Raw genomic sequence first — 24,805 nt, 5'->3', positions numbered from 1 at the left:
TCACTGAAGAAGGGAAACGCGGTGAGGATCGTTGCAGGACTAGGAGCAATCTTAGTGTCAAGAAGAGTTTTAAATATACCTTAGAGGTGGAGTAGTCGAAACCTTCAAATAAAACCACAGTAACCTATTTATGATCACATCGTAATAGCAATTAGCAGTGAACGATGCACACCAGAATATAATTTTTGTCAAAAAATATTTCAGCTCCTCCATTGAAATATTGATTCAGTCTTAATATTTAGAGCATAGTTGTGATTATTGCCTACGTTTTATTAAGTATGATTCGAAATGAACTTGTTTCCATTTCTTTTTTTCATGGTAAAATTCTAATGCAGGCCTTTCCCCCCTTTTATCATTTAAAGTAGATGCACTTCAGATCGCCTTTCCTAGGCAACGCTGTGTTGTGGCGAGAACGCTGACTCTCACCTGAGTTACAACCCACTGAGCGGCAGTCCGCTCCGCTGCCCACGAGTTGTGTGCCGTGAGGCACGTTACTTCCCGTTTCATCATTCACCTCTGAGAAGGGATAACACTGGCCCCTGGTTCACAGAGCCCCTAGTTCACAGCGACCCACATGTGACTCACTCAGGACAGTGCTTCCCACATAATACACATCAGAGGCAGCTCCTTTGTGACATCTCTGTCCTCAGGTATAGACAGTTATCACTGTCTTGTCTGTACTTCCAGTTTTTCTGACCTCACTTTGAGGAGCGCGAGGCCTTAAGATCCTCATTTTCCGTTTCGAAGCCAGTGGTATACGAAAGAGCTAGAAACAAAATGGGGGAGATGGAAAATAACCCATTCACGAAGGCTGTGATGAAATGGTAGTAAAACTATATATAAACTTTCATTTTCATCTCTGAAAAGTTTAGTGTTTTATGCTCGTTTTTTGAAATGTGGGTGTTTTAAAGTACTTTGGGTGTCCTTAGGCACGTATCCGGCTCGGACCTGTTCCTCGGTGCGAGTTACATCTATAACCACTACTCTGACTGCAAGGACCAGCACTATTACCTTTCTGGGGACAAGATCAACGATGTCATCTGCCTTCCCGTGGAAAGACTGTCCCGTGTGACCCCAGTCCTGGCCTGCCAGGACAGACTCCTCAGGGTTCTACAGGTCGCTGCTGTTTGCATTTTTGTACTTTTTCATAATTTAGGTCAATGAATATTGATGAGCAATGCCTACATGAGATAAAGTACTTTATTGATTACTGCCACTTTAAATGCCCTACTTAAAATTGTATCTGGAAATTTAAGAAAATATTTTCATTGGTAAGCTAATTTTTTTTTACTTGAGGCAAATGTGTTCAGACCTTTGGCGAGTTTTTAGGCATGTGTGGAAAAAAGGATAGTTTTCCCCACTTGCATGATTTTTGAACTTTACAGTCCGAATGGAGTACCTTCCAAGAACTCTTCCCAGTTTTGTAATATTTTCCTTTGTTTTTGTTTTCTTCTTCATCTCCTTCCCCTCTCCCAACAAATCGGATTACAGGAGAGGTTCGTGGGCTCTGACGAGGGGTAGTTGAGAGCAGGGTTGTATCATTTGAGTTCGCTCACTCTTCCTAGCAGCGTGGGAGCAGAGCAGACACTCAGTGTGTGTTGGTTAGGTGAGCGAGGGAGAGAAACGGTAACATCATCATTTGCTAAAACAGGGCTGTCTTCTTGAGAGTCACTTTTCAATAAAACGCGCGCGCTAGGACCCGTGAAATGCAGCTTAAGTGCAGGTGACGTAGAGCGGGCGGACTGACTGACCGGGTCAGAGACTCGGGCCGACGGCGGTGCAGTGGAACAGTCTGGCCGCTCGTTCCGTGCTCCGCCGGCCGTCCGGGGCCCGTTCTTGGCATTGGCCCTTTTGTAACAGGAAAAACCCGGTGGTTCTACGAGGTTTCCTTTCCCTGCGGTGACTTCAGTGATGTCTAAGGCTCACTGCAGAGGCAAGAATGATCAGTTTTGTCCCCTTGCCTCTGCTCCCAATGTGAGTTGTTTGAATAAAGCCTTTAACAGGGACAGGCCAGCGCTCAGTTAGAAACTGATGTGGCTGCATTCTAGGCTTCCGCTCTGTTGGCGAGAAGGCCGCATGCGCATCTGAGACACGTCGCTGCGGGTTTGCGGGGAGCACACCGTTGCGTTCTCTCCCCGGCCCTGCCCGCCCCTCCCTGGTCCCCCCTGCCTCCCCAGCGGCAGCCTTTTAGTCCGTCACGTGTGTCTCCTGTTGTGTTTACGTGGTTATATGTAGGTATCCGTAAATTTTTTAATGTTACTTTAAGTAAAAGATAAAGCATATGGCTCGCTTCTGTGTTCTATATATATTTAAATTTTTTACTATAATTTTGCGAATTCTGTTCCTTGAATGATTTACCACACATGTTCTTTCCATGAGAGTGTGAGCCCTCCTGCCCCATTCTTTACAGTTTCATAAATACGGTGCACGAAGTGAAAGCGTTACCAGTGGCAGATTGACGCAAAAGACAAGAGGACCTAACTTGTTTCCTTCCCTAAATGCCCATCATCCTGCTTCTCGCTGCAGTGGACTTTGGGAACATTCAAGGGCAAGGCCACACCTGCTCTGAGGAAGGAACTCCGGGTCTGTGTAAACGTTGGCGTGCGCTCTGGGGTAGAGCCCTTGAGTTAGGCCAGAAGCAAGCCGTGCCCCTGGGAAGTTTTCTTGGGACCGTTGAACAGTGTCACGTTTCAGGCAAATGGATATTTAAAATGAAAAGCATTCAACATGGAGACTTTTAAATATTTGTCATTTTGACCTTTACATTTTATATATTTTAAAATGAGTGAACACATGCAAAATTGCTAATGCAAGTCACTATCCGTGACCTAATTTTTTCTGCAGTTTTATTCTCAAGTTCTTTTTGTGAGCATTGATGTTATTTCTGCATGTCTGTATTCTTTTACATTTGTATTCTCTTTGAGTTTTAAAATCCTTGTTCTCCTTCAGGGATCCGACGTGACCTATGAAATCGAAGTGCCCGGCCCCCCTAGCGTCTTGGCGCTGCACCGTGGGGACGGCGGTAAGCCGCTCTGCGCTTTGCGCGGTCAGATACGGGAGCACGTTCCGTGAGGTCTGGTGTTCCGCTCCTGCACTGTTTAACCGCGGTTTAACTGCAAACGGGAAATCGCAGAAGGAACCCGGGCTGGGGCTGGGACGGTGGTTGTTGTCTGACAGCTTGCCAATCACTAGCAGTGACGAGTCACCGAACTTTAATTCTCAGTTTCCGCATCTTAAAATTAGATAAGGGAATCTTACTTCAAATGGTTATAAAATTATGTGACCGTAGAACCGTCCTCCCAAATTGTCTTCTTTCTTTATATGTTACTTTTTAAATGAGGTTATTACATGAAAGTCAGTATACATTATAATTAGTCACCTGATTATAACTAGGGGACTCTGGAGAAGACCTTCTGTTCGGCACGTCGGATGGAAGGCTCGGGCTCACGCAGGTCACGGCATCCAAGCCGGTCCACAAGTGGGAGATCCGAAACGAGAAAAAGAGGGGAGGTACGTTTTGGATATAGTTCAGGTTCTGAAATTTATTGTTAAATAGAACATCCTAGATTATATAGTTCATTCTGTTTTATTTATTCATAGTGTGGGTATAACAGACTTAGCAATTCACGGAGCCACCTCAGCTGTGTTTACTGTTTGCTTACGTATCGGGTCTGTCATATTTTTGGCATCATTTAAAAAAATAAGACCTGCCAAGAGTAATTTGGGACGGGCAGGCTCTCATGGGCGAATGTCCATCGATAACACCCTTCTGTGCTCACATTCCCTGTCCATTGTTTGCTGGAGGGAACTAGATTTGGGAGTAATACTTGGTCTGAAGTGAGGCAGAAGTGCCGGGGGTCAGGGAATGCACACTTTTCCCCGGGCCGCTTACATCTGCCTCGGCGGGGAGTCCGATAGCTGTTCATAAGGACAGCATGTTCACTCGTGTGTATATTCCTCCACAAATGCCTGCTCCTTGGGAGAGACAAAGGCTCAGCAAGTGGCTGAGTACGAGCCCCGGCTGGTCGGCAGGGTGGTGCACTAGGGGGTGACGGCGGGTGGGGGGGGCTCCCTCTAGGCTGGCGGTCATGGGCGGTGTCGTATAAGATGTGAAACTTGAGCGCAGAGCTGAATGATGAGAAAAGTAATGTAAAGATGTGGGGAAACGATGCTGTAGGACCAGGAGGAAATAAGGGCAAGGGACCCGCGGCCGAGGTGGGCAGGTCTCACCTGACACGAGCCGGAAGACCAGGGTGACCGAGTGCGTGAGCACCCCTGAGAAGGGCCAGAGTGGTGGGGGGTGGGCCACGCATGCAGGTCCTCGAGGGGGGGTGGAGCATCATCTGTGTGCGGTGGGAGGCCACCGGGGAGTTGCAAGTGGGCTGTGACATGCCCCAATTTACCGAGACAGACAGACACTCCGTGGAAAACGGATTTCGAAGGAAGCAGGTCAGAACCGGAAGCCTGCAAGTCGGTTAGGAAGTTACAGTAGCAGTTGTCATACTCCGTCCTGCTCTAGGCTCCGGTGCCGGCCGCCTGGGCTGGGCTCGTGGCTGCGAGCCGAGGGTTGGCGGGGGGGGGGGGGGGGGGGGGGGGCTCATAGGATGTGCTGGTGGGGCTGATGTGGGAGGGAGGAGAGGAGAGCAATCATCCCCAGATGAGGGGACTGGAGGCGGAGCCTTGTCGCTGGGTGGTGAGGAGGGGCGTGGGGACTTGGAGGTGCAAACGGGGTCTCGGCGACAATGCTGGACACGGACTTTATAGTATGTGAGTCGGAGCTCCGGGGGGAGGCCAGAGCCGGCGACGGAAACCCGGGGCCCTTGCCGTGCGCGTCCCACGGAAAGCTTTGGGAGCGGCCGGCTGTGGGTGGGAAAGACAAAGCCGCCGGATCATGCTCCGGATTTGTTTTGTTTTGTGTTCCCATTCTGATTTTTCTGTTCTTTGGTGTATACTTGATTATAATATAGTATTACTAATAACTTACCACTTACCATTCTTTTAAAGGGATTTTGTGTGTCGACAGCTTCGACATCGTGGGCGACGGGGTGAAGGACTTACTTGTCGGGCGAGACGATGGGACGGTGGAGGTGTACGGCTTCGGTCACGCGGGCGAGCCCGCGCTGCGCTTTGCTCAGGTGGGTTCATGATTTGGGAGGTTACACGCGTGCTTGTTAGTAATCAGATAGGGAACTGTAGAGCTGACTGTCACGGTTTGGGCCTTGTCAAATGAAATATATTGAAATCGTGTGTTTTGCTTGATATATTGCTGTTTTGACTTTATCAGGTTTTTCTCTAGACTGCTCTTGTGTTCGATTGTAACGGACTGTTGCCTGCAAGCTGGATAACAAGTTGTTTTTCCATTCGGTTTCTTAGTATTGCCTGTGTAAGTAGCGAACGTTTGTCTTAGTTTCTGCAGTGCGGACAGGTTACAGGAGCAGCATCGCTCCAGGCGGCATGAATAAGGCTGTGGCTGCAACTAAGACGTCAGGAGTCCACTTTGTGTTGTGCGGACAGTGTAATAAATACCCTCACAGAGAGGGAAGGGGAGCCCTTCCACATCTGTCTACCCCGGGGTCCGCTGGCTCAGAGTAATTTTCAGTTCGCAGATTTTGAATGTAATTGAGTTTGTTTACCCCCGGGCACAGAGTCGTGCGGAGAAGCGTCCTGGTATAAACCGGGCTCTCCGTCTCTGTGGCGGGGTGCCCTCCAGGTGGGGCTTCCCCACCCTCCCTGTGCCACAGCTTAGTCCCAATCTTTCTTTTTCTGTCTCATTTCTCTATTAGTGGTACTTCCCATTCTCAACTGTATCTGCAGAGCAGCAAATACAGCTCTTTTGTTGCATAAAGTATATTCTATAGATAACATGGGGATAGAAGTATTTTACAACTTATTTTCCAGATTTATTTCATATTTGTTCATCTTACTTTGGTATAAAAAGTTCTCTTGCCCATGATGCAGAAAATAGTCTAGGCTTAAAAACATACAGTAATTCTTTGTTGGTGATCTCCTCTCGTTTCTCATCAACCCCTGAGAAGCTTCTCTATTTGGACCCCAAGTCTCCTCTTCGACGTCTGTCCCGAACTCCAGTAATGACACAGCGTCCCCCTCCTCTTATGGGGACGGCCCTGAGTCCTGCCTGTCCGCCCTCCTGTCATCTAACGACGGAGGTACTGCCCTCGTTCTGTCACGGCCGCAGACCGGCTGCCTCAGCTGGGACTCGTGATGCCACTCTCTCTGCTGTTCTCCGAGTCGCAAGTCCTGACTCAGGCCGAACTGGTGGCTGGCTAATCCAAAAAGTTAAGGAGCAAACCATGAAAAGAATATCGTCGTCGGCAGCCGTCCGTCTCGAGAGACGATGGCGTAGCTTCCTGAGAGTCTATCTGCACCGCCGAGAATGGCTGTGCAGTCCGACTCGGGAGTGACAATCCCTGCCGCACTTGGTACAGGTGAAGGCAGATGGCTGTTGTTGCTGCTGTTAACGCTGCTTCCGCCTCGATCTTTTCTGGGCCGCCTCCTCGTTGCGCGCAGCCTCCGCGCGTGACGTACCTTGCCTGACCGCGAGCCTCCAGGCTAGGCGGTCGTCTGCTTGAACTTCCCATGTGTTGAGATTGATGGAGCATTGTGTCATGTCCTTTTTGCAGATGTCTTTGAACCGCAGTTTTGGGCGCCCTGTCATCCTCTTGCCTTCTGCTAGCTCGCCGTAGAGGAGGTCTTTGGGGATACGGCCTGCATCCATTCTTTTGACATGGCCGAGCCACCTGAGGCGTCTCTCGCTAAGAACTGCATGCAAACTGCTCATGTTGGCTCGCTTCAGCACCTCGGTGTTGGGGACCTTATCCTGCCAGGCGACATGTACCTTACATACATGTACCTTATCCTGCCAGGCGACATGTACCTTACATACATGTACCTTAAACACGATGTTTTTAGCTAACCTTATAAGTATGGATTCGTTTGCCAATATTTTGAGGAAGGAGCAAGGTCTTTTTTGTGAGTTGAGTTCCCTGATTGGTACATAGACCATATCTGTACTGTATCTAGCATCTGCTTTACCCTTATTTGATTTTTAAAAAAATACAAGTTGAATTAGTTACATTTGCAACTCTAAGACTTTTACAAAAATGTAGTTGAAGTATAAAAGGTGAGTGAATAGAACGTAATAGTTTTTTTTATTTTTGTAACTTTTTTGAATATGCTGGGTTAATTAAAGAATAAAAGTTACAATTAATAGTCACATGATAAACCACCGAGGAAGGGAGAAAGGGTGAACTACTGCCCGGGTAAGACACCCTCCTGGGAGTCAGAGGTTCTCCAGGGTCTGGCTTTCAACAGACTGAAGAAGGACCCAGCCAGCTGCAGTTGGTACGTCACCGAACAGCATTTTTGGTGGTAGACCAGTTGGTGATACTGGGTATATAACTCGGAAGATGTTTAAACAATTAAGCAAACTTTCTATAACAAAATTGCGTTTATTCTCATCAACATCTTTATGTGGCTAAAGTTAATTAGTGCTTATACCTATGAAAATGATGAAAAATAGCAGTAGAACTGATGTTGAACCCAGTCTTATTTTAGCGATATAGAAATAATTGTCATTATGATACGTGAGTAACGTGGAAGAACAAAAGTTTCATTCATCCATTGGCGTGTGTGTTTCCGTGTGGAAGGGACCCGATTGCAATAGAAAACACATTGCTTGCTTTCCGAAGAGCTGAAAGGCCGCCAACCTAGAGCGCTGGTTAAAAACGTATAGTAGGGTGCTGGCTGACTCGCCCACGGCGTTAGTGTCAGAAAGTTGGGGAAGGTGTTGCTCAGAAGAGCTGTGAGCCCTGAGCTTTCCCCGCACAGTGTGCATTCCCCAGGGGTTCCCAAAAGGGCCCGTCGTCTTCTCGTTCACCTGAAAACTCTTGGGGGCACACGCAGGATGTGGTCTGTGGGCTTCAGATCATAGACTAGGTGTTTTGAGAGTTTGGCTTATGCAGCTTTTAAAAACTTTTATATAGAAATAAGTGATTTTTGCTCATTAGATGACTATTGGAGCTGAGTGGTCCACGCAAATATGTGTCATTTTCAATAGTCTTTGCCCAGATTTCAACACACAGGAATTTTCTGACATTTGTGCAGGGTTTTAGCCTTCCCGGCCTCAGTGTGTGCGTTCACTAAGTTTTCAGGAAACATGTTGAATGTCTGAACATGGGAAAATAAATTTTGTGCCTTATTTTATCACAACTGTGAAAGCTTCAGCTACTAATGAAGTGTTTGATCTTAAATCTGGTCTAGGCGCTGTCGGAAAGTGTCACCTCTGTGCAGGGTGGCTGTGTGGGGAAGGACGGCTATGACGAGGTCGTGGTAGCCACATACTCAGGTACGGACAACGGGAAAAGGTGCTTGAAGAAAGAAGCGATCATAAAACATATAAATTTAATATACTGCTTTTGATGACTTTTAAAAAAAGTTATTAGTAAGTCACTGTTTATTTTTAGTTTTGATTTTAACTTTTTAAATTTTTAATTGAATTTATTGAAGTGACATTGGTTAGTAAAATTCTGTGGGTTTCAGTGTACAATTCTATAATACAGCAGTAGGTCATCCGTATATTGTCCTGTGTGTTCACCACCCCAAGGAGTAAGTCACTCTTACCTACAGCATTAAAAGCTTTATTGGTTTAAAAAAAAAAAGAAAACTGTGTCTTGATTAATGAGACAGTTTAATGTTTAAATAATACTTTTTAAGAATGCCTGGGCCCTGGCAAGTGTAGCTCAGTGGGTTGCGCATCGTCCCGCAAACCTGAGGTCTCGGGTTTGTTTCCCAGTCGGCGCGCAGGCCTGGGCCGCAGGGTTGTCCCCTGGCTGGGCACGGAAGGCAGCCGACAGGCGTCCTCTCTCACGTCGCTGTTTCTCTCTCTGTCTTTCTCTGTCCCTTCCGCGCTCTCTAAAGATAAATAAATAAAATATACTTTAAAAAAATATCCATAAAGAGGCTCTTGGGTAAGGATTAAAAAAAAAAGAATGCTTGCCATATCACTAGTATCTTGAAAAGTTAAATGATATACTTTAGTTTAAAAATAAATTTAATTTTTGAGCGTCAGCCTGCGAACCAAGTGTCGCTGGTTCGATTCCCAGTCAGGGCACATGCCTGGGTTGCACGTCAGGTCCCCAGTTGGGGGCGCGAGTGAGAGGCAACCACACAGTGATGTTTCTCTCCCTCTCTTTCTCTTTCCCCCTCTCTCTACAAAGAAATAAACAAAATAAAATAATAAAAATAACAAAATAAAAATTAACCTTGTTAAAATAAATAAATAAAAATAAATTTGATTTGTGTTTCATTACTTAATATACATTTATATAAGAAATAGGTATTTCTTAAAAAACAAGAGTTTAACTTAACATGAAAATAATTTTTGAAAAACAATTCTTACTCATCAGTTGCTTTTGCATTTACTAGAATGCGTTGATTTTATCCCTGAAAACTAAAACTGTAATTAAAGGATTTCAGGCAAAGCAAAAAATAGTGTCACAAAATGCTTAAGTAATTTATTTGTGGTTTGAATATTTTCCTGCTTCATGTCTTTTGTTTTTTCTTTTGGTTTGGACTTTGGGAGGAGTAAGTCCTGGGAGCAAGTGAGGCTGATGCTGGTGGGCAAAGGGCCCCGGAGCCCCGGCTTCTTTTGACACCGGCAGCACCTAAGGGCGCGCGGTGACCGTCTCCTCTGCAGGCTGGGTGGCGGGTCTGACGACGGAGCCTGTGCACAAGGAGAGCGGGCCTGGCGAAGAGCTGAAGCTGAGCCAGGAGATGCAGAGCAGGATTTCCTCCTTACGGTACGTCGGGCTGGCGGTGGCCGTTCTGTTTCCGTGGCGCACAGGGCGTGGCGGGGCGGCCGCACTGCTGACAGGCGCAGGACACTCATTCTGTGGGGCAGCTCACACGGCTGAGTGGTCTGTCACTTACTTAAAGGACGCCGATCAGTTTGAGGAAATTAGCAGTAAGCGCAGCTAGAATTTTGGAGTTCCGAAGTAGACTTGGGTGCGCTTCGTTGTGTGTGACTTCCCAGACCGCGGACGACGGATCCTTGTTTGGTTGCCTGTCGCCGTAGCGTTCTGTTTCTCGGGCATCGGGAGGCGGCCAGCAGGCGGCTGTGTCCTTGGCAGTCCCTGCGCCCACGGCTCCGGGGGCCTTTCGGAGCCCCCGACTTAGGCTTGCACGTGTCCTCCCTGGCACCGAGCGGTGCTGACACAGGCGTAGCTTTTGTCGCCCGTGGAACCCGACAGTTCCTGTGAAGAGGACTCAAGTGAAATCGCCTCACACCCTGGGGTGGGGGTCGCTGGGACTCTCGGCGCTTGCTGGGCTCTTGGGGCCCTGAGGCGGTGTGTTTTGGTGGTAGCTGAGGGTTGCAGAGTGCTCGGTACAGAGAGCGCCCCCAGTTCACTGAGGCCACGCCCGAAGCCACCGGGCAGCGAGCTGTGCTGTCACGCAGCAGGGATAGCAGGTGGCGTTAATGCGGACGAGCTCACGGCCTCAGCACGACGCCTGACCTTACGCCCACCTCTGCCCTCCCGCTGGAGCCCACGAGGGGCTTCTGTCTGTCCGTCCCGCTCCCTCAGCACCCGGAGCGTCGGTCCCCGTGGTGCGCTCAGGAAACACTCCTGGTTGCAGGGGCCTTTCCCTCGTTCACGCACACGCCCCTCCCACGCTGCGCCCGCTGTCCCTCCCGACGGGGGCTGCTGAGCCTCATGCTGTTCCGCCCCCAGGACTGCTTGCTTGGCTTGCTTTATTTGCAAGTGGCCTTTCCCGGGGACTGGGGTGACTGTCAGCAGCGCCCATGCCGTTCAGTCTCGGCAGCATCCTCTCAACACCAGACAGACGTCAGCTATACCGCGGGCTCGTGAACGTCCCTGTGGTCCCCAAGTGTGAAGCCTGCAGCCTCCTCCTCCTCCTGCCTGTTTCTCCCGATGTCTTACTGAAAGGCGCTTTGTTCTCTGGTTTCTTCGTCCTAAGTCCAGTGTGTCCCAATGTGTCCCTGGGCATCCCCGTGCCCAGCATGGTCAGGCTCTCCTCCGATTGGTGCTCTGTGCGCCTGCGACTGCACGGGAGTGCTAGGATTGACAGCTCGCAGCCTGCCTGGGTACTTACAACTTCCGTGTTAATACTGCTGGCACGGGACCGAGTAGATGTTTTAATTTTTAGATTAGAGATCAATCATGTGGAATTGTTCGGTCAGTCCTAGAAGCAAAAATTTTGTTCCTGTTAGTGTTATAGCTGTGGCTCAGCCAATGAAAGTCCGTTTGCAGAGGTAAATGACTCAGAGTTGTGTGAACATTTGAAGGACCGCAGACGCTTATCCTTAGAGACGACAGAGTCGCACCGCCTTTCCTCTAGGAGTGAGCTGGAGCACCTGCAGTATAAGGTGCTGCAGGAGAGAGAGCGGTACCAGCAGTCTTCCCAGGCGGGCAAAGCCAAGTCGGCAGCACCTTCATTCAGCATCAATGACAAGTTCACCTTGAACAGAGACGACGCCAGTTACAGCCTCGTCCTGGAGGTGCAGGTGGCCATCGACAGCGTCTTAATACAGGTGAGCAAGACGCTGCGGCTCTGCTCTCTGGGGGCTGGGGCTGTGGGGCACACCCGCCGTGTGCACTAATCCCTGAACTCCTGTGCTTGTAGAAGGTGGTTTGCAATGTTTAGCTCAGATAGTGATTTAAAGGCTTTCTTAGTCTTCCATGAGAGTATCAGTTTTCTCAGAGAACGAAAAAACCTGCCTCTCCAGAGGACACCAAGTATTGTGTCTTCTCTTGTGTTACAGCTGAAGCTAAATTGTTAAAAATGAGCTACTGTAGCCAGAATGACCATATTGCAGCCTATGGGAAACCTTCTAGCACCAGCAAAAATAGAGAAGATGGTACTTTGAAGGGGGTGATGAGAATAGTGTACTATGACATCCGATATTTTCAAATTAGAGGAATGTAGGTTATTATAATATTTATTCTCTTATAGTTATTTCCTAGAAGTACATATGATCAAATGTAAGTTCAGAGAATTCATACTCCCAGATTTAACGATGAACATGAGGAAAACCCTTAGAGAAAATAGGTTTTGGAAAAAATTTCAGTTTTCCATCTGAACCGTTTCTTGTTCGTTTGTTTAATGTTGATTTTAGAGTGATGTCCCAATAGATTTACTTGATGTGGATAAAAATTCTGCTGTTGTCAGCTTTAGCAGCTGTGATTCTGAGGTGAGTAGAAGACACTCCCGTTTCTGTTTTGTTACCTTGGATAAAGCCTGTGAGCACCACTAGGGCCCCATGTTTCTTCTTCGTTTCCCCTTTCATAACCTTTGCCTCGGAGTCTGCTCCTGCTCGCTCTCTAGCCTCAGGTTAGAGGTGCTGCCCCAGATTCCCCCTCTGCCCTGCCCTGGGCACCCCGCCAGCCCCAGCCGTTCTGCCCCGCGCAGCTGCCCAGGTCTGGCCCCCATTCCTCTGCCCCAGGATGGCCCCTCGCTGCCCGCCATGTGGCCGGCTGCCCCCAGAGAGCACATCCTAAAATGCACACGTCCCTGTGTCATTCCTTTCTCCAAACCTTATAAAGCCTCCTCACCTCTTGTTGCATGTGAGTCTGGGTTCCTCACTGCGGCCTAGAAGCCCCGCGATTTGGCTCTGGCTTCCCCCTCCCGCTTGACACGTCTGCGGCCCACTGCCACCGTCCCCCCGAGGCCGCTGTTGCTGCCGGGATGAAGTTCTTCACGTCTGTGGGCAATGCCGTGCGGGTTACACATCCCTGCGTTCCAGCATGATCTCCTTCTGCCGGCGCGCCTCGCTTTCTGTGGGCTCGTGGGGTCTTGCTTAGTGTTTGTTCTGCTGGCACCGGGCTGTGCGCAGCGGGCTGCGGTGAGGCCGTCGTCAGAGGCCCGGGACAGGCCCACTGACCCCTTCTTCGCTCGGGGCCGGCAGAGCGCAGGCTCGGAGCTCGGGGCGCTCCTGGCGGCCAGCGTAAGCAGCGGCGGCGGGGCCGCATTGCAGAGCAAGCCCGGGCAGGACCTGGAGTCGGAGCGGCAGGCAGTTCCGCACGCAAAGGGAGGGTCACAGAGGGGCGATCGGAACGAAGTTGGTAGCTGTACGAGGGTATCACTTTCAGTGTAAGATACTGTACTTCATAGTAAAGCTTTTTTGATGAGACTTTTCTTCTTGATGAGATATTTTATAACAGTTGTATTGTGTTTCATATGATTTGTTGTCCCTGTTTGTGAACTAAGACCTAAAATTTTAGGGCCTTCCTTTTTATCATTTAAAAAATCAAGTTAGTATCATCACGAAATCTTTCACTCCTAAATTACTATGAAAGATTAACCCGTTTTATTTACATCCCTGCCAAATTCTTTGGAATGAGTATTTTGTGCTAACTGCACACCCGTTTTACGGAATGAGAGCTTTCTAAGGTCTTACTGTGGAGACCCCGTCTCCCCGTGCTCAGCACTGACCTTGGCGCCGGGCCAGGCGTACCCCTCCCCGCCCCGCCCCAGACCCCAGCCCGGACGCTTTCTCTCCCCTGACCTGGATCACTTCAGCCATAGATAGTGAAGCTCCTAACATTGTTTTTCATCGCACAAAAATAGATTTTTAAGTTGATTGACCCTCTGTGTTTACTGAATTTAAATGATTTGAAATGTAAATGTTCACATTTTTCTCTTTGATATTAGCATCCTTTTTATTTCTTAAGGTTATTTATTAAAAACAGGAAAAGAGCAGTACCTGAACATTGCATATCATATATTTCATGTTGCTTTCTTTTTGCAGTTCATAAACCCAGATAGATTTTTCTATTTTAGTAGTTTAACATTTAATTTCAAGAAGTTACACTACGTGGAAGTTACTCTGCAGTTGAATCCAGCAAGCATGTGTTGAATTCCTACAATAAGCTGTGCAGCATGCTACTTGCTGGAAATACAGAGATGAGATGTCTCTCAGTCCTTTATGAGTATCTATGAAAACCAAAGACATTCTATACCAAGCATTGATGTCTCTGTCTTTAGAATATAAGCATTAGGAGTTTGCACCATCCGTTACATTTTTAGAAGAACAATTAATATTTTCAAACGTTATAGAGACTCCCAGTGGAAAGAGCATGAGCTTTAGAGTCTTGAAGATACGGATTTGAATTCCGGTTTCGTTACCTACTGGCTTTGGGGAAGTTTGCCCCACCCCCTCGAGCCTCAGTTTCTTCATCTATTGAAACTTCCTTAGTAAAACCTGCGTAGGGCCGTTGGTAGCAAAAAGCATTTAGCGCAGCACCACCCAGATGGCAGGTGCTCGGTAGATGGTCACCATGGCTGATGCTGTTTCATCCTTTTCCTTAATGTTGAATTCGCCCCAGTCCAGTGACAACTTTCTCCTCGCCACGTATCGCTGCCAGGCCAACACCACGAGGCTGGAGCTCAAGGTACGGACGTCGGAACTTACCTTCGCTGAAAGCGCTGACTTTGGTTTTTGTATTGGTATAGTCACAACGTAAGATACCATTTCTTTGCATTAAATTTCTCCCTGAAATGAGTCGTTTCGGAGCAATGACCTTTGAGTGATCTGTTAGGTTTTACTTCAGCCCAGCCCAGTCTCTCTGCTGTTATCACTCAGCCAGGCACCTTCTCTGAAATTACGAGTCCTTAGTTTCCCTAGCTGCAGGCTCTTCCTAGTTCTCCGTTCTGGGAAGTTTCCAGCCTGTGAAAGTGGTGATGCCACCTCCAGCAGCGACCAGCTGACGGCAGTCCTGCTTACACGCCCACTCTCCGGGTGAGCCCATGTTCCTCTGAAGCAATGCAGGGGTGACAGGTGTTAGAGCCCCCTGTCTCCTCTGGGGGACCCGGTCTCCCCGGCTTCCCGGCGCCGAGGGCGCGGTGCTGTGCGCACACATGTGTGGCTGCAGCGCGGGGCGCACAGGCGGGGCAGCGGGGCCCGCGTGGGCGCTCAGTGGCGCAGGGGCAGCCTCAGGGGCTGCTTCTTCACCCCCAGGAATATCGGGCAGCCGCCGCGAAGCGGGGGGTCGCTGCGCCCCTGGCAGCACGGAGCAGAGTCCGCGAAGAACACCGAGTGCAGATAAAGTCCCTACCTGTGTGCGCCTTTTTAAGTCTATACTGGTGTAAATATGAAGAAAGGGGTAAAGAAACTCACCTGTCTGGTCTGACAGGTTCTCCAGGGGGTTAGGGGTTAGGGTGAGGACAGGCGGGGACAGGGAAGATGTGATCATTAGAAGGGAAAACAAATATGTTTAGGAGACACATGAAAACAAAGGTGTTTAGGAGACACATGGCATTATTTGTGTGAAATTACAGATCTGTTTCTGTACATGGGCCGGAGGTGTGTGGGAAAGGGTGACTGCCAAAATGGCAGCGTCTCTGGGTGGCGGGACCGTGGATGAATGGCTTTTTCCTTACTGTTTTAAATAATGAATATGCATTGTGTAACCAGGGAAAGCATTATGACCTCTTATAGTGGAAATAATTATGTTCAGCTTCCCCTTTTAAGATTTTGCGTAAGCTTACCCTTTAAAAAGAAACCCTAAAATATAGCTTTATCAAATCATTAAAAAAATTTTTTTCAGTGTTTTTATTCCGTATTATTTCTTTTCCTTTTATCTTTCTGTCTTCCCATTCCAAGAAATATTTTCAGTGTAACATTTGCAAAAAGTTTTGCTTTAAACTCAACGTTTGTTTGCATTCAGGGGAAACAGATTTTTTTTTTCCCTTCACATGCCAGGAAAAGTGTAAGTTAAAATATCAGGTTAGAAAAGCCACCTTTGTGGCACAAAAGGGACTGCGACCCCTCTGCTGGGTCTCAGTGGAGAGGCAGGAGCCGCGGGTTGGGGCGGGGTGGGGGGCGGAGCAGAAGCGGGGTGGACCTCCAGCCCCGCAGGGGTCGGGTCGCCACAGTTCCGTGAAGGGCTCCTTCCCAGTGACGGCCCGAATCCCAGCCGCATCCGAAACAGCCCCAGCGTCTCCCAGTTTAAATGCAGCACAACAGGGTACGGGTCTGCTTCTGTTGGCCTGCACAGTCGGAGTTACGCACACTTCTTTCCGTCGGGGGGTTTTTATAACGGCAGCTCTGTGCTATAGTACCCCCTTTCTGAGAAAATGAAATATGCCGTGTAAGTTTTAGTTATTTGGAAAACTCCCTTCATCAGAAATGTCTGCCTTTTAACCCCCTTTGGTGGGACTCTTCATGTGTTTTTAAGTATGACCGGGCCATGTGTGAGACGGGATGTCTTCTGGAACCACACGGCATCGCTCCGTGTAGACCCACAGACATGTCACCAGAAAGTGCATGGCGGGGCTCACTTTGTGGACGGCTCATTATGCTTTCAGCTGCCCAGAGGTTTGGGGTTGTTGAATAGAATGTCATTATTTTCTTCGGAATATTACAGAAGAGATGAGGGCCCAGGTACTCGATTGCTTGTGGTGAACATTTGAAGGTGGTGTGTACATCGCTCTGTTCTTTCCTTTCCTCCCTGCGCCGCCGCAGATCCGCTCCATCGAAGGCCAGTACGGCACGCTGCAAGCCTACGTGACTCCGCGCATTCAGCCCAAAACCTGCCAGGTCCGCCGGTACCTGATCAAGCCCCTGTCCCTCCACCAGAGGACGCACCGCATCGATCACGACAGGTGGGGCGGAGGGGGGCCGTTGATTTTCAGGGTATCGCGTGGTGCAGACAGCCTGCCTTCCGGCCTTGCGGCGTAACTTCTGGTCGGGATCTGCACGTTTTAACTGAAGTGCTGTGGATTCGTATCTCTAGAGGCTGTTAGGCTCCCTGTCTTCTTTCAGGGGCTGAGTGAGCAGGGCTTGCCTGACTTCCAGGTGGGCTGCCGTTCTGGGAGCGGTGGGGGGACGGCTCTCTCTAAGCACCCGCCCTGAGCAAACTGCGTTTAGCCTTTGAGGCTTCGGAGAACAGGCGCCTGGAGCGCTGGCCTCAAGCATTGTATTTCCTTTCTGTTTCAGCTCAGGAAATAACTCCCGAGCAGTTGACCTGCTAGTTCTGCTTCCCTTCTAGTTTAAACGCCCTCCTGTTCGTGGTTTTCCCCTTTCTTTCCTGAACACCAGAGACCGGGGCTTCAATGAAGGGGGAAGGAAGGAAATGAATCTTTGGATACTTCCCCTGCGCCTCGCATTGTGCTGGGGGCCTAAGGATTGTTTGTTTCAGTCTGACCGCAACACAGGCCCTCATGAGGCCATTTTACAAATGAGAAATGGGTGTTTGGGAAAGAAGTCACTTGCTGATACGAGAGAGCTATGATTTCAGACCAAAGCTTGTAATTTTAACGATAGGTCATTTAAATAAGACGTAAGGAGAAATATTTCTAAGGAGGATTTTTTGAAAATGTTCAAGAAGATAGATTCTTTTGGGGGTACCTTCCTGCTTCAATGTCAGAGTTGTTAATGGTGGTAGTATGGCGTGCTGGACAGATGAGCAAACGGAACCAGGAGACAGTACTCTTACACCTGTTCCCTGTGACGCTGGGACAATAACTGGATCTCTCTGGGCTGTAGTTTGCTCATGCGCAGATGGTAGAGGTTGCTCTGGGTGATCTCAAAAGTCCCTTCTACTTACAGGTTCCTTAATTCTGTATCTTCTTAAGATTTCTTATGAACCTTAAATTCCACAAACTTTGCATTTTCTTAACTCTTTGTAATTATTCACTTGATTTATTTAAACTGTTGGATATATTTTGCTCCCTTGTGTGTGTGCATGCGTGATTTCGCAAGATAGACAGTAGTATTCCACACGCCTGCAGGACAGAAGGTACTGTTCCCTAACTTGCCCCATGGCCCGTAGCTGGTAAGTCATGGCTCAGGGTCACACCCACATGCGTCTCACATGAAAGCTCGGTTCTGTGCCTTCACAGCGTGCTGATTGCTGCCCTGGGGGATTCTCGTATGAGTATGTTTGGGTAGTTTGTGTAGTAGGAATACTGGATGAAGTTTAAGAATTACAGAAATACAAGAGTAATGAAAAATGAAATCTACCTGAGTAAACTGCATTTTATTTGTAAAGGATGTAAGGAAAACAAGCAATTTATGTCACTTAACTGAATATTAAAAGCAGGGGGATAGATAAGCACTCATTCTTTTCCTGTGAAATAAAACTTCACTTATCGGATGGGTAAGATTAATCTGAGAAAAATCAAACGGGTACTTTGATAGTTGTTTAGCTACTATTGCAGAATTCTGCTTGTTAAATGTGTTACGTACATGTAAGTGCCTCCACGTATTTGCACACGCAAATGTGTCCTTCTGCTGTGCGTTACAGACCCACGAATACACTGACTCTGACAGGCCAGTTCAGTTTTGCTGAAGTTCACTCTTGGGTGGCGTTTTGCCTCCCTGAAGTTCCTGAAAAGCCTCCAGCAGGAGAGTGTGTGACATTTTACTTCCAGAACACCTTCCTGGATACACAACTGGAAAGTGCCTACAGGTAAGTGTACCTGTCGCTGGTTCACGAGTGTTCCGAAGTCAATGGAGCGTCTCAATTTTCTTTGCTTTTAAATAATAGAATTGAAACCTATACTGTTTAAGAGAACCTATTGAAACACAAGTAGAATTAACGAGTTTAAAAATGACTGAATGAAGATGAATCCAAAAGCTCAGTACGTTTCCCGTTCCCAAAGATAACCAGTTAGCAGAAAAAGGCCCTTTGGGAGGAGCAATGACAATAACACAACGTCCACAGAACAGCTGCGGGGACAGTCTTTGTGAGAAATGTGCCGCAGTCACCTGAAGAAGCTCGGTCACTTTGTGGACACGGAAGCCCGACTCAGTGGAGTGGCGCGTTCAGCAGCCCTCAGGATGGAGACCCTGTCGCCCCGGCAGCCCTCTCCCGAAGGACTCGGCAGCCGGGGCCTAATCCAGGAAGGCTTCCCGCTGGGTTTGTTTATGCAGAAACGGGCCCTGGCTCGGGACCCAGCTGAGGACTGCAGGGTTCGGAGGCGCCGTGCTCCGCGGTGGGGTCCCGGGCTGCGCCCGCTCCTCGCTGCCCCCCATCTCCCGCAGGCCCCCCGCTTTCTGCTTCCAAGTTGAGCAGAGGCCAAAGGCTCTTCCTGCTCTGCACCCCTGCTTGCGGGACGTGGCACCTGCCTGCGAGGCTCATCCTCTGTGGCGCTCGGGACCTGCGCCCCCAGCTCTCCAGGGGTTTGCATTCTCCTCTCGCTTTACCTGGAGGCTGTTTTTGTTGTTTTGCTTTTTAAATTTTGTTTTCTTTGGAAGGGACTGGGTTTCTTATCCTCCCTCTGCCTTTGTTTCTTAAGGGTTCTCTGCCTGCACAGATTATTGGGATCTTCTGCTTCTGCTTCCTCGCTCAGTCTTTAGCATGCTGATTCTGGGGACAGCAGTGAGCACAGAACTGCACCTCAGAAAGCAGCCTTTTGGGCCCTAGAATCCTCCAGAACCCTCACTGGTTTGGGGGTCAGCCCTGTGGAGCTGTCTCACCGTACCTCCCAGGGGACCTTACCTGTGTCCACACCTGTAATGGTGATCCCGTTTTGAAGCGCCACCGTGAGTCTCACCCTTGGGTCACAGCTAGCAACCCGACACGCCCCGCCGCCACCGAGCACACCTGCGGTGTGTGTTTATGACAGCCGCCTCTGCCCCTGCCATGTGTGCCCGTCACTGTCCTCGCCCCACCAGTCAGGACTGCACGTGTCCTTCAAGGGCCCGGCGCCGCCTTTCTTGATTCTCTTCGCTGTTCCCATAGCGTTTGATCCTTACCTGTCCAAGGTGCTTATTGCTATTTTTTGGAAGTATATCGTAATTTTTTATGTGAGCGTGTTATCTCTTAGAGTGTAAGCTCTGCATGGGCAGAATCTATTTCTTACTTATCTTTGTATGTATCCTCCAAGTACCCAACACGTGGCTTTGAACACAATGGTGCTCAGTACGTGGTTTAAGGTATCCCAAGGTATAGACACACGTGCTTCGGGGGCAGGCCTGCCTGGCGGAATCTGGGCTCTGACTTGGCAGCTGGGGGGCCGCAGCTAGACTCCTTGACTCTGGGAGCTTTAGTTTCCTCTTCTGAGGAATGGAGACAATAGCACTGATTTATTGAACTGTGGTGATTAACAGCGATAAGCCATGTGGTGCTTTGTGTTTAATATCCAGTATCATCAGTTAAAGACTTGTGGAAAACCCCATGGTTTCTAAAACATAACTGGGGTCAAAATAGTAAGTCTGTATCACTCATCTTTCTATTGATAGAAGAAAAATCAGGGTTTGCCTGTAGGCAGTCAGTGTAAGCTCTTTGTATGTATGAATATAAAAAGGCAACATTAAATACATGAAAGATGACATACATTAATTAGGAAACTTTTGGCCGCCATAAAAGGAACTAACCACAAACGGACGTAACCAAGAAGAGGACTCTATGAGCTCCTGTAACGGGGAAGCCCAGCAGGCAGCCGCCTCGGGACAGTCGGGCCCTGGCCCGGCCAGCGTCACCGAGGCATCCTCTCTCGCCATCGCTCAGCGGCGCTTGTCTCGGCTTGGCTCTCCTGGGGAGCGCCCTGGTGGCCAGCAGCAGCTCCGTCCTGCTTCCTGTCTTGTCAGCTGCCACAGGGCCTGTCTTTCCCACGAGTCCCAGGCGTGAGCTCCGTGGGTGGGTCATGAGCCGTGTGCTCAGGAGTCTGGACCACACCGCTACGTGCCTCCTCCCGGGGTCCCAGAAGTGGGGCTGAGACCCATGTCAGTGCAGTGCTGGGTGGGGAGGGAAAGGGACAGAGAGAGGCTCCCTAAAGAAAAGGAGGGTCTTGTGACCGTAAGCAGTGGCAGCGGGCGCGGGGCCTGGAAGAACAGCAGACGTTCCTCTTAGCTTTGCTGTCAGCTGTAAGGGCGAGGCGCGGGGCCGTGCTGGGGTTTGTGTGTGTCAGAGAAAAGCGTGCTTCGGTGCCAGTGAGCAACTCCGTGTGTATGTACACGTTGGAAACTTTATTCGTGAAAATGAGAACGTCGTTTTAAGTGAAAGACATATAAGTTGGCCTATGAAACATCTTAAGTTTGCAAATATGTTCAGAACTTGAGTTAATATAACCGTAAAAGGTTAGACATTTAAATATGCTTTATATTAGTAATGTGTATATAAAGAAATCTAAAATTAAGTGAAACCTAAACTGTAGTTTCAAAATATGTATTTACTGGGTGTATTTTCTTCTAAAGCTGTGTTTTTAAAAATTATTAATTTTATAGAAAAGGAGAAGGAGTTTTTAAGTCTGACAACATTTCTACTATATCCATCCTAAAAGATGTGCTCTCTAAAGAAGCTACAAAAAAGAAAATTAACCTCAACATATCATACGGTAAATAAAGAAAAAAATGTTCCTTATGCTTTTTTGTTGTGGTGCTACAGTAAGAATGTTTCTGATCAAAATGACTTTGTGGCTCTGCCTCGCTCCCCTCCTCCTAGAGATAAACGAAGGGTCGGTCAGACACACCTTGGAGCTCATCCACCCAAAGCTGGAGCACCGGTTGCTTTTGGCTAAGAAAGTGCAGTTAGTGGACGCTTTAAAAGTGAGTGTGTCGTGGACTTCGGGCCATTGTTCTGCTGTGATGGGGCTTCTGAAACTGTAAGGACTTTACAGGTGCACTGCGTGAAATGTGGACACTAAGTTGCTTCTGTTTTTAATTTAAAATAGGAATTACAGGTTAATGAAGGCAATGCAGACTTCCTGGTGCCAGAGTACCGCTCTATCCTAGAAGAGGCCGATCACCTACAGGAAGAGTACAAGAAGCAACCTGCGCACCTTGAGAGACTCTATGGTGAGTGGACTGTTCTAGAACACCTCGCACACGCGTGTCTCTTTTCTGCTGGCTGTGTGTGTGAAGGGTCATTTGAGAGAAGCTGGCGGAAGGGACAGGCAAAGGTTACAGGCGGTCACGAACCTGTGAGCGGATTCGTTGCTTACAGTATTTGTCAAGTTCATTTTAATACTTAATATTTTTACTTGACAAGATGCAAGTAAAAGTAAGAAGTGAAACAAGCTTATTGCTGTGGACTTACACATACGACGAAACGTGGTGGGAAAGGGATGTAACGCGTGAAGCATTGCAGTTGGGGCTGCATCTCCTCCGGGAGGTTTTCAGGTCTGGTTGCTGTTGTGAGACGTCCCGGGCAGCAGTTAACTCCGCAGGCCTGATTAGTAAGGGGGGGGGTGCCCTGTCAGCCCCGAACTCGTCGCGCTTTGGAAGGGGGGGGGCACATACTGTAACGAGAGAGCGAGAGGGAGGGAGAGCCTCAGTTCTCAGCCTTCACACGGGGCCTTTCGTGCACAGCCCACGGGTTGCCCGTGGCGTCTTCGTACAGGTCGGGCGTCAGTGCTTACAAGGCGGGTGATGTTATCTCCCTCCACCTTCCGCGTTTCTTCCTGTGAAATCGGAGACTCAGGAATGCGCGGTCACGTGGGCGGGCAGGCGCGGCCCTGGAGGCCTCCCCACCCTGCTGCGGGCTTGCCGCGCCGAGTTTGCTGCGGAGTTCGTGGGCGCCACCGGGCACCCGGGTCTCTCAGCCCGTCACGAACGTCTGTCTTCGTGCCCGGAGGCCTGCTCGCAGACGCAGGAACAGCGTCTCGTGCCCGAGCGTTTCCTGCGCGGCCGGCACCCGGCTTTCTGTCCGCCCAGCGGCTCAGAAGGCTGCAGCGCAGACGCGCGGGCCCCCACGCCAGTTCCAAAACCCAGAGCGCTGTGGGGAACAGCTGTTTCCATAGATAAATTTGCATCAGATCGGACTTGGCCTGATTTACTGAATGACGAAACCTCACTTAGACTGACATGAGTTTATTTACAGACTTTTTCATCCCACGTAGTGTGACTGTTGACCCACGTATTTTGTTGCAGAAACGTCGCCGTGTTTTGTCATCAGAGGCTGCCACTCACTCCCTTGGGCATTATGCCATAGACGCTGTACTCCTCTTACTATCTTTCTGAAAACCGGGGAGCATTCTGAAACACATCTTGCATCTAGCTTGAATTATTCCCGTTGTACAAATGAGAGAACTTTAAAGGTGAAATAATTTGCCCAGATCTTTGAACCTAGAAATACTTGCCTTCAGGTCAAATCCCAAGGATGGTCGACATATAGAAGGAATACTTTAATCTAAATGAACGTGTTAAGAGCAGCGTCTCCACCGTATGTCGGATGGTCAGCTTGTTGTGGGAACGTGTGACGTCCTGTCTGCCAAGGGCAGCTCAGAACTGGTTACTGGCGAAGTGATTTACGTTTTGAAACTTGCCTTAAAATACCCCCAGAATACATATTTTTTAAGCATAAATCCTTTTAGGTTTGTGTATAAATAATGGAATGACAAGTGCTTAGAATAAATTATCAAGCAGTCATTTACTTTTATTAAATATTATGTCATTAATTAGAACTAATCAATGACAGGAAATTAATGTTTTCTTTATAGGCATGATCACCGATCTTTTTATAGATAAGTTCAAGTTCAAAGGTACCAATGTAAAAACCAAAGTACCTCTTTTACTGGAGATTCTGGACAGTCATGACCAAAATGCACTGATTGCTTTCTTCGATGCTGCGTGAAATATAAGCAAGGTAAAGTTCGGAGAAATTGTTTAAATGAAAATGTTGAGACAAAACTACAGGCTAACTATGTACTTTCAAGTACTTGTAAATATTACCTAAAAATATTTGACATATGACTTTTAGTAATGTTTCTGTTTCATTTGATGAATGCAGCCATTTAAAAATAAATAGCATTTTTATTTTAAAAACACAAATTCAGTGATTATAAGGAATTTTAATAAATTTTTGCAAGTGGATGTTTTAACTTTTATGTTGAGAAATAATTTTTGGAATATAAAAATATATAGTGTGGGACAAAACTAGGTTTACAGTTCACGTGGAAAATAATACAATAATTAATTAATAATGTACAAGAATAAACTGTTTTGCATACTCAAAACTATAAACCTACAACTATAAATCCGGCCTGGATTTAAACACGAAGTGACGCGCGCACACTATATGTATAAACCGCTTTACATTTTTCAGAATGTGTTTACATTCATTAACTCATTTGATTTTCACAGCATATGTTATTTTGTCAACCCATATAAGAAAAGTGGTTTTCACTGAGGTGCAGTGAGGAGGAGGACAAGCTCTTGTTTTGTCCAGCGGGGACTGGCGCCCACATTCTGCACCTGGGTTCTGTCCTTACGATCATGTCTGCGCATGATCCTCGGCCAGTGGGAAGGACCTGCCAGTTTTTTCTGGGAGTTGAGTTTGATTTGCAACTGGTTTCACTCTTGCCTGACGGTGGCGGTGCTCAGTTTGTGGAGGGCTGGGGTTGGCTCAGTGGGGAACCGGCAGAGCTTGCCCGGACTGAGGGGGTTACCTGAGCGTGCAGGTGAGCGGGGCAGGGACAGCGATGGCTTCTTAGGTTTTCCTGCACCGGGACCCACTCCCTCCTGTGTAGCATGTGTGAGGGGAAGCAAGACGTTAAGGCTGCGGTGATTTTGTTCATTAATCCTAATTCATATTTGTCCATATTCAGGGGAACATGGTATTTAAAGGTTGCTTTAAAATGGCATGAAGATTATAACGGGAAATAAACTATATTTTTAAGAAGGGCACACTCATGAATTTGTCAGAAAACAACCATACTTCTTAAATATATACCATTATATTTATTAGTTATGTGCAAGCCTTGTTATATATTAAATGTGAAAACTTGTTAAAGGCACATATGGCTAAAACAGTTTTATTTTAATAAGCTCATATATTTTACTATAGTCAAACAATCTTTTTTTTATTTTTTATCCTCATCCGAG

At 48.1% G+C, this 24,805-nt stretch overlaps 1 protein-coding gene across 3 annotated transcripts in view; it reads left to right on the top strand.

Annotated features, from left to right (window-relative positions):
• The window catches only part of BBS7 (Bardet-Biedl syndrome 7), a 31,428-nt gene extending 7,867 nt beyond the window's left edge, over window positions 1-23,561 (top strand). For 2 of the 3 annotated variants that reach the window (XM_090288418.1, XM_090288420.1), the window contains exons 5-19: window positions 930-1,116; window positions 2,950-3,022; window positions 3,394-3,510; window positions 5,005-5,135; window positions 8,281-8,365; window positions 9,716-9,818; window positions 11,377-11,569; window positions 12,155-12,229; window positions 14,364-14,429; window positions 16,502-16,641; window positions 18,285-18,449; window positions 21,209-21,318; window positions 21,426-21,529; window positions 21,655-21,778; window positions 23,422-23,561. In XM_090288418.1, the coding sequence (XP_090144544.1) occupies window positions 930-1,116; window positions 2,950-3,022; window positions 3,394-3,510; window positions 5,005-5,135; window positions 8,281-8,365; window positions 9,716-9,818; window positions 11,377-11,569; window positions 12,155-12,229; window positions 14,364-14,429; window positions 16,502-16,641; window positions 18,285-18,449; window positions 21,209-21,318; window positions 21,426-21,529; window positions 21,655-21,778; window positions 23,422-23,555 (1,807 nt within the window). In that variant the 3' untranslated portion in view covers window positions 23,556-23,561. The remainder of the gene's footprint in view (window positions 1-929; window positions 1,117-2,949; window positions 3,023-3,393; window positions 3,511-5,004; window positions 5,136-8,280; window positions 8,366-9,715; window positions 9,819-11,376; window positions 11,570-12,154; window positions 12,230-14,363; window positions 14,430-16,501; window positions 16,642-18,284; window positions 18,450-21,208; window positions 21,319-21,425; window positions 21,530-21,654; window positions 21,779-23,421) is intronic. The other variant, XM_090288421.1, reaches the window with a different exon arrangement.
• The last annotated feature ends 1,244 nt before the right edge of the window (window positions 23,562-24,805 follow it).

Source organism: Furipterus horrens, unplaced genomic scaffold, assembly GCF_987537825.1.
Source record: "Furipterus horrens unplaced genomic scaffold, mFurHor1.1.pri manual_scaffold_10, whole genome shotgun sequence".
NCBI lineage: Eukaryota > Metazoa > Chordata > Mammalia > Chiroptera > Furipteridae > Furipterus > Furipterus horrens.
The sequence above is the reverse complement of the archived record's forward strand: the minus strand, read 5'-3'. Positions and strand labels throughout refer to the sequence as shown.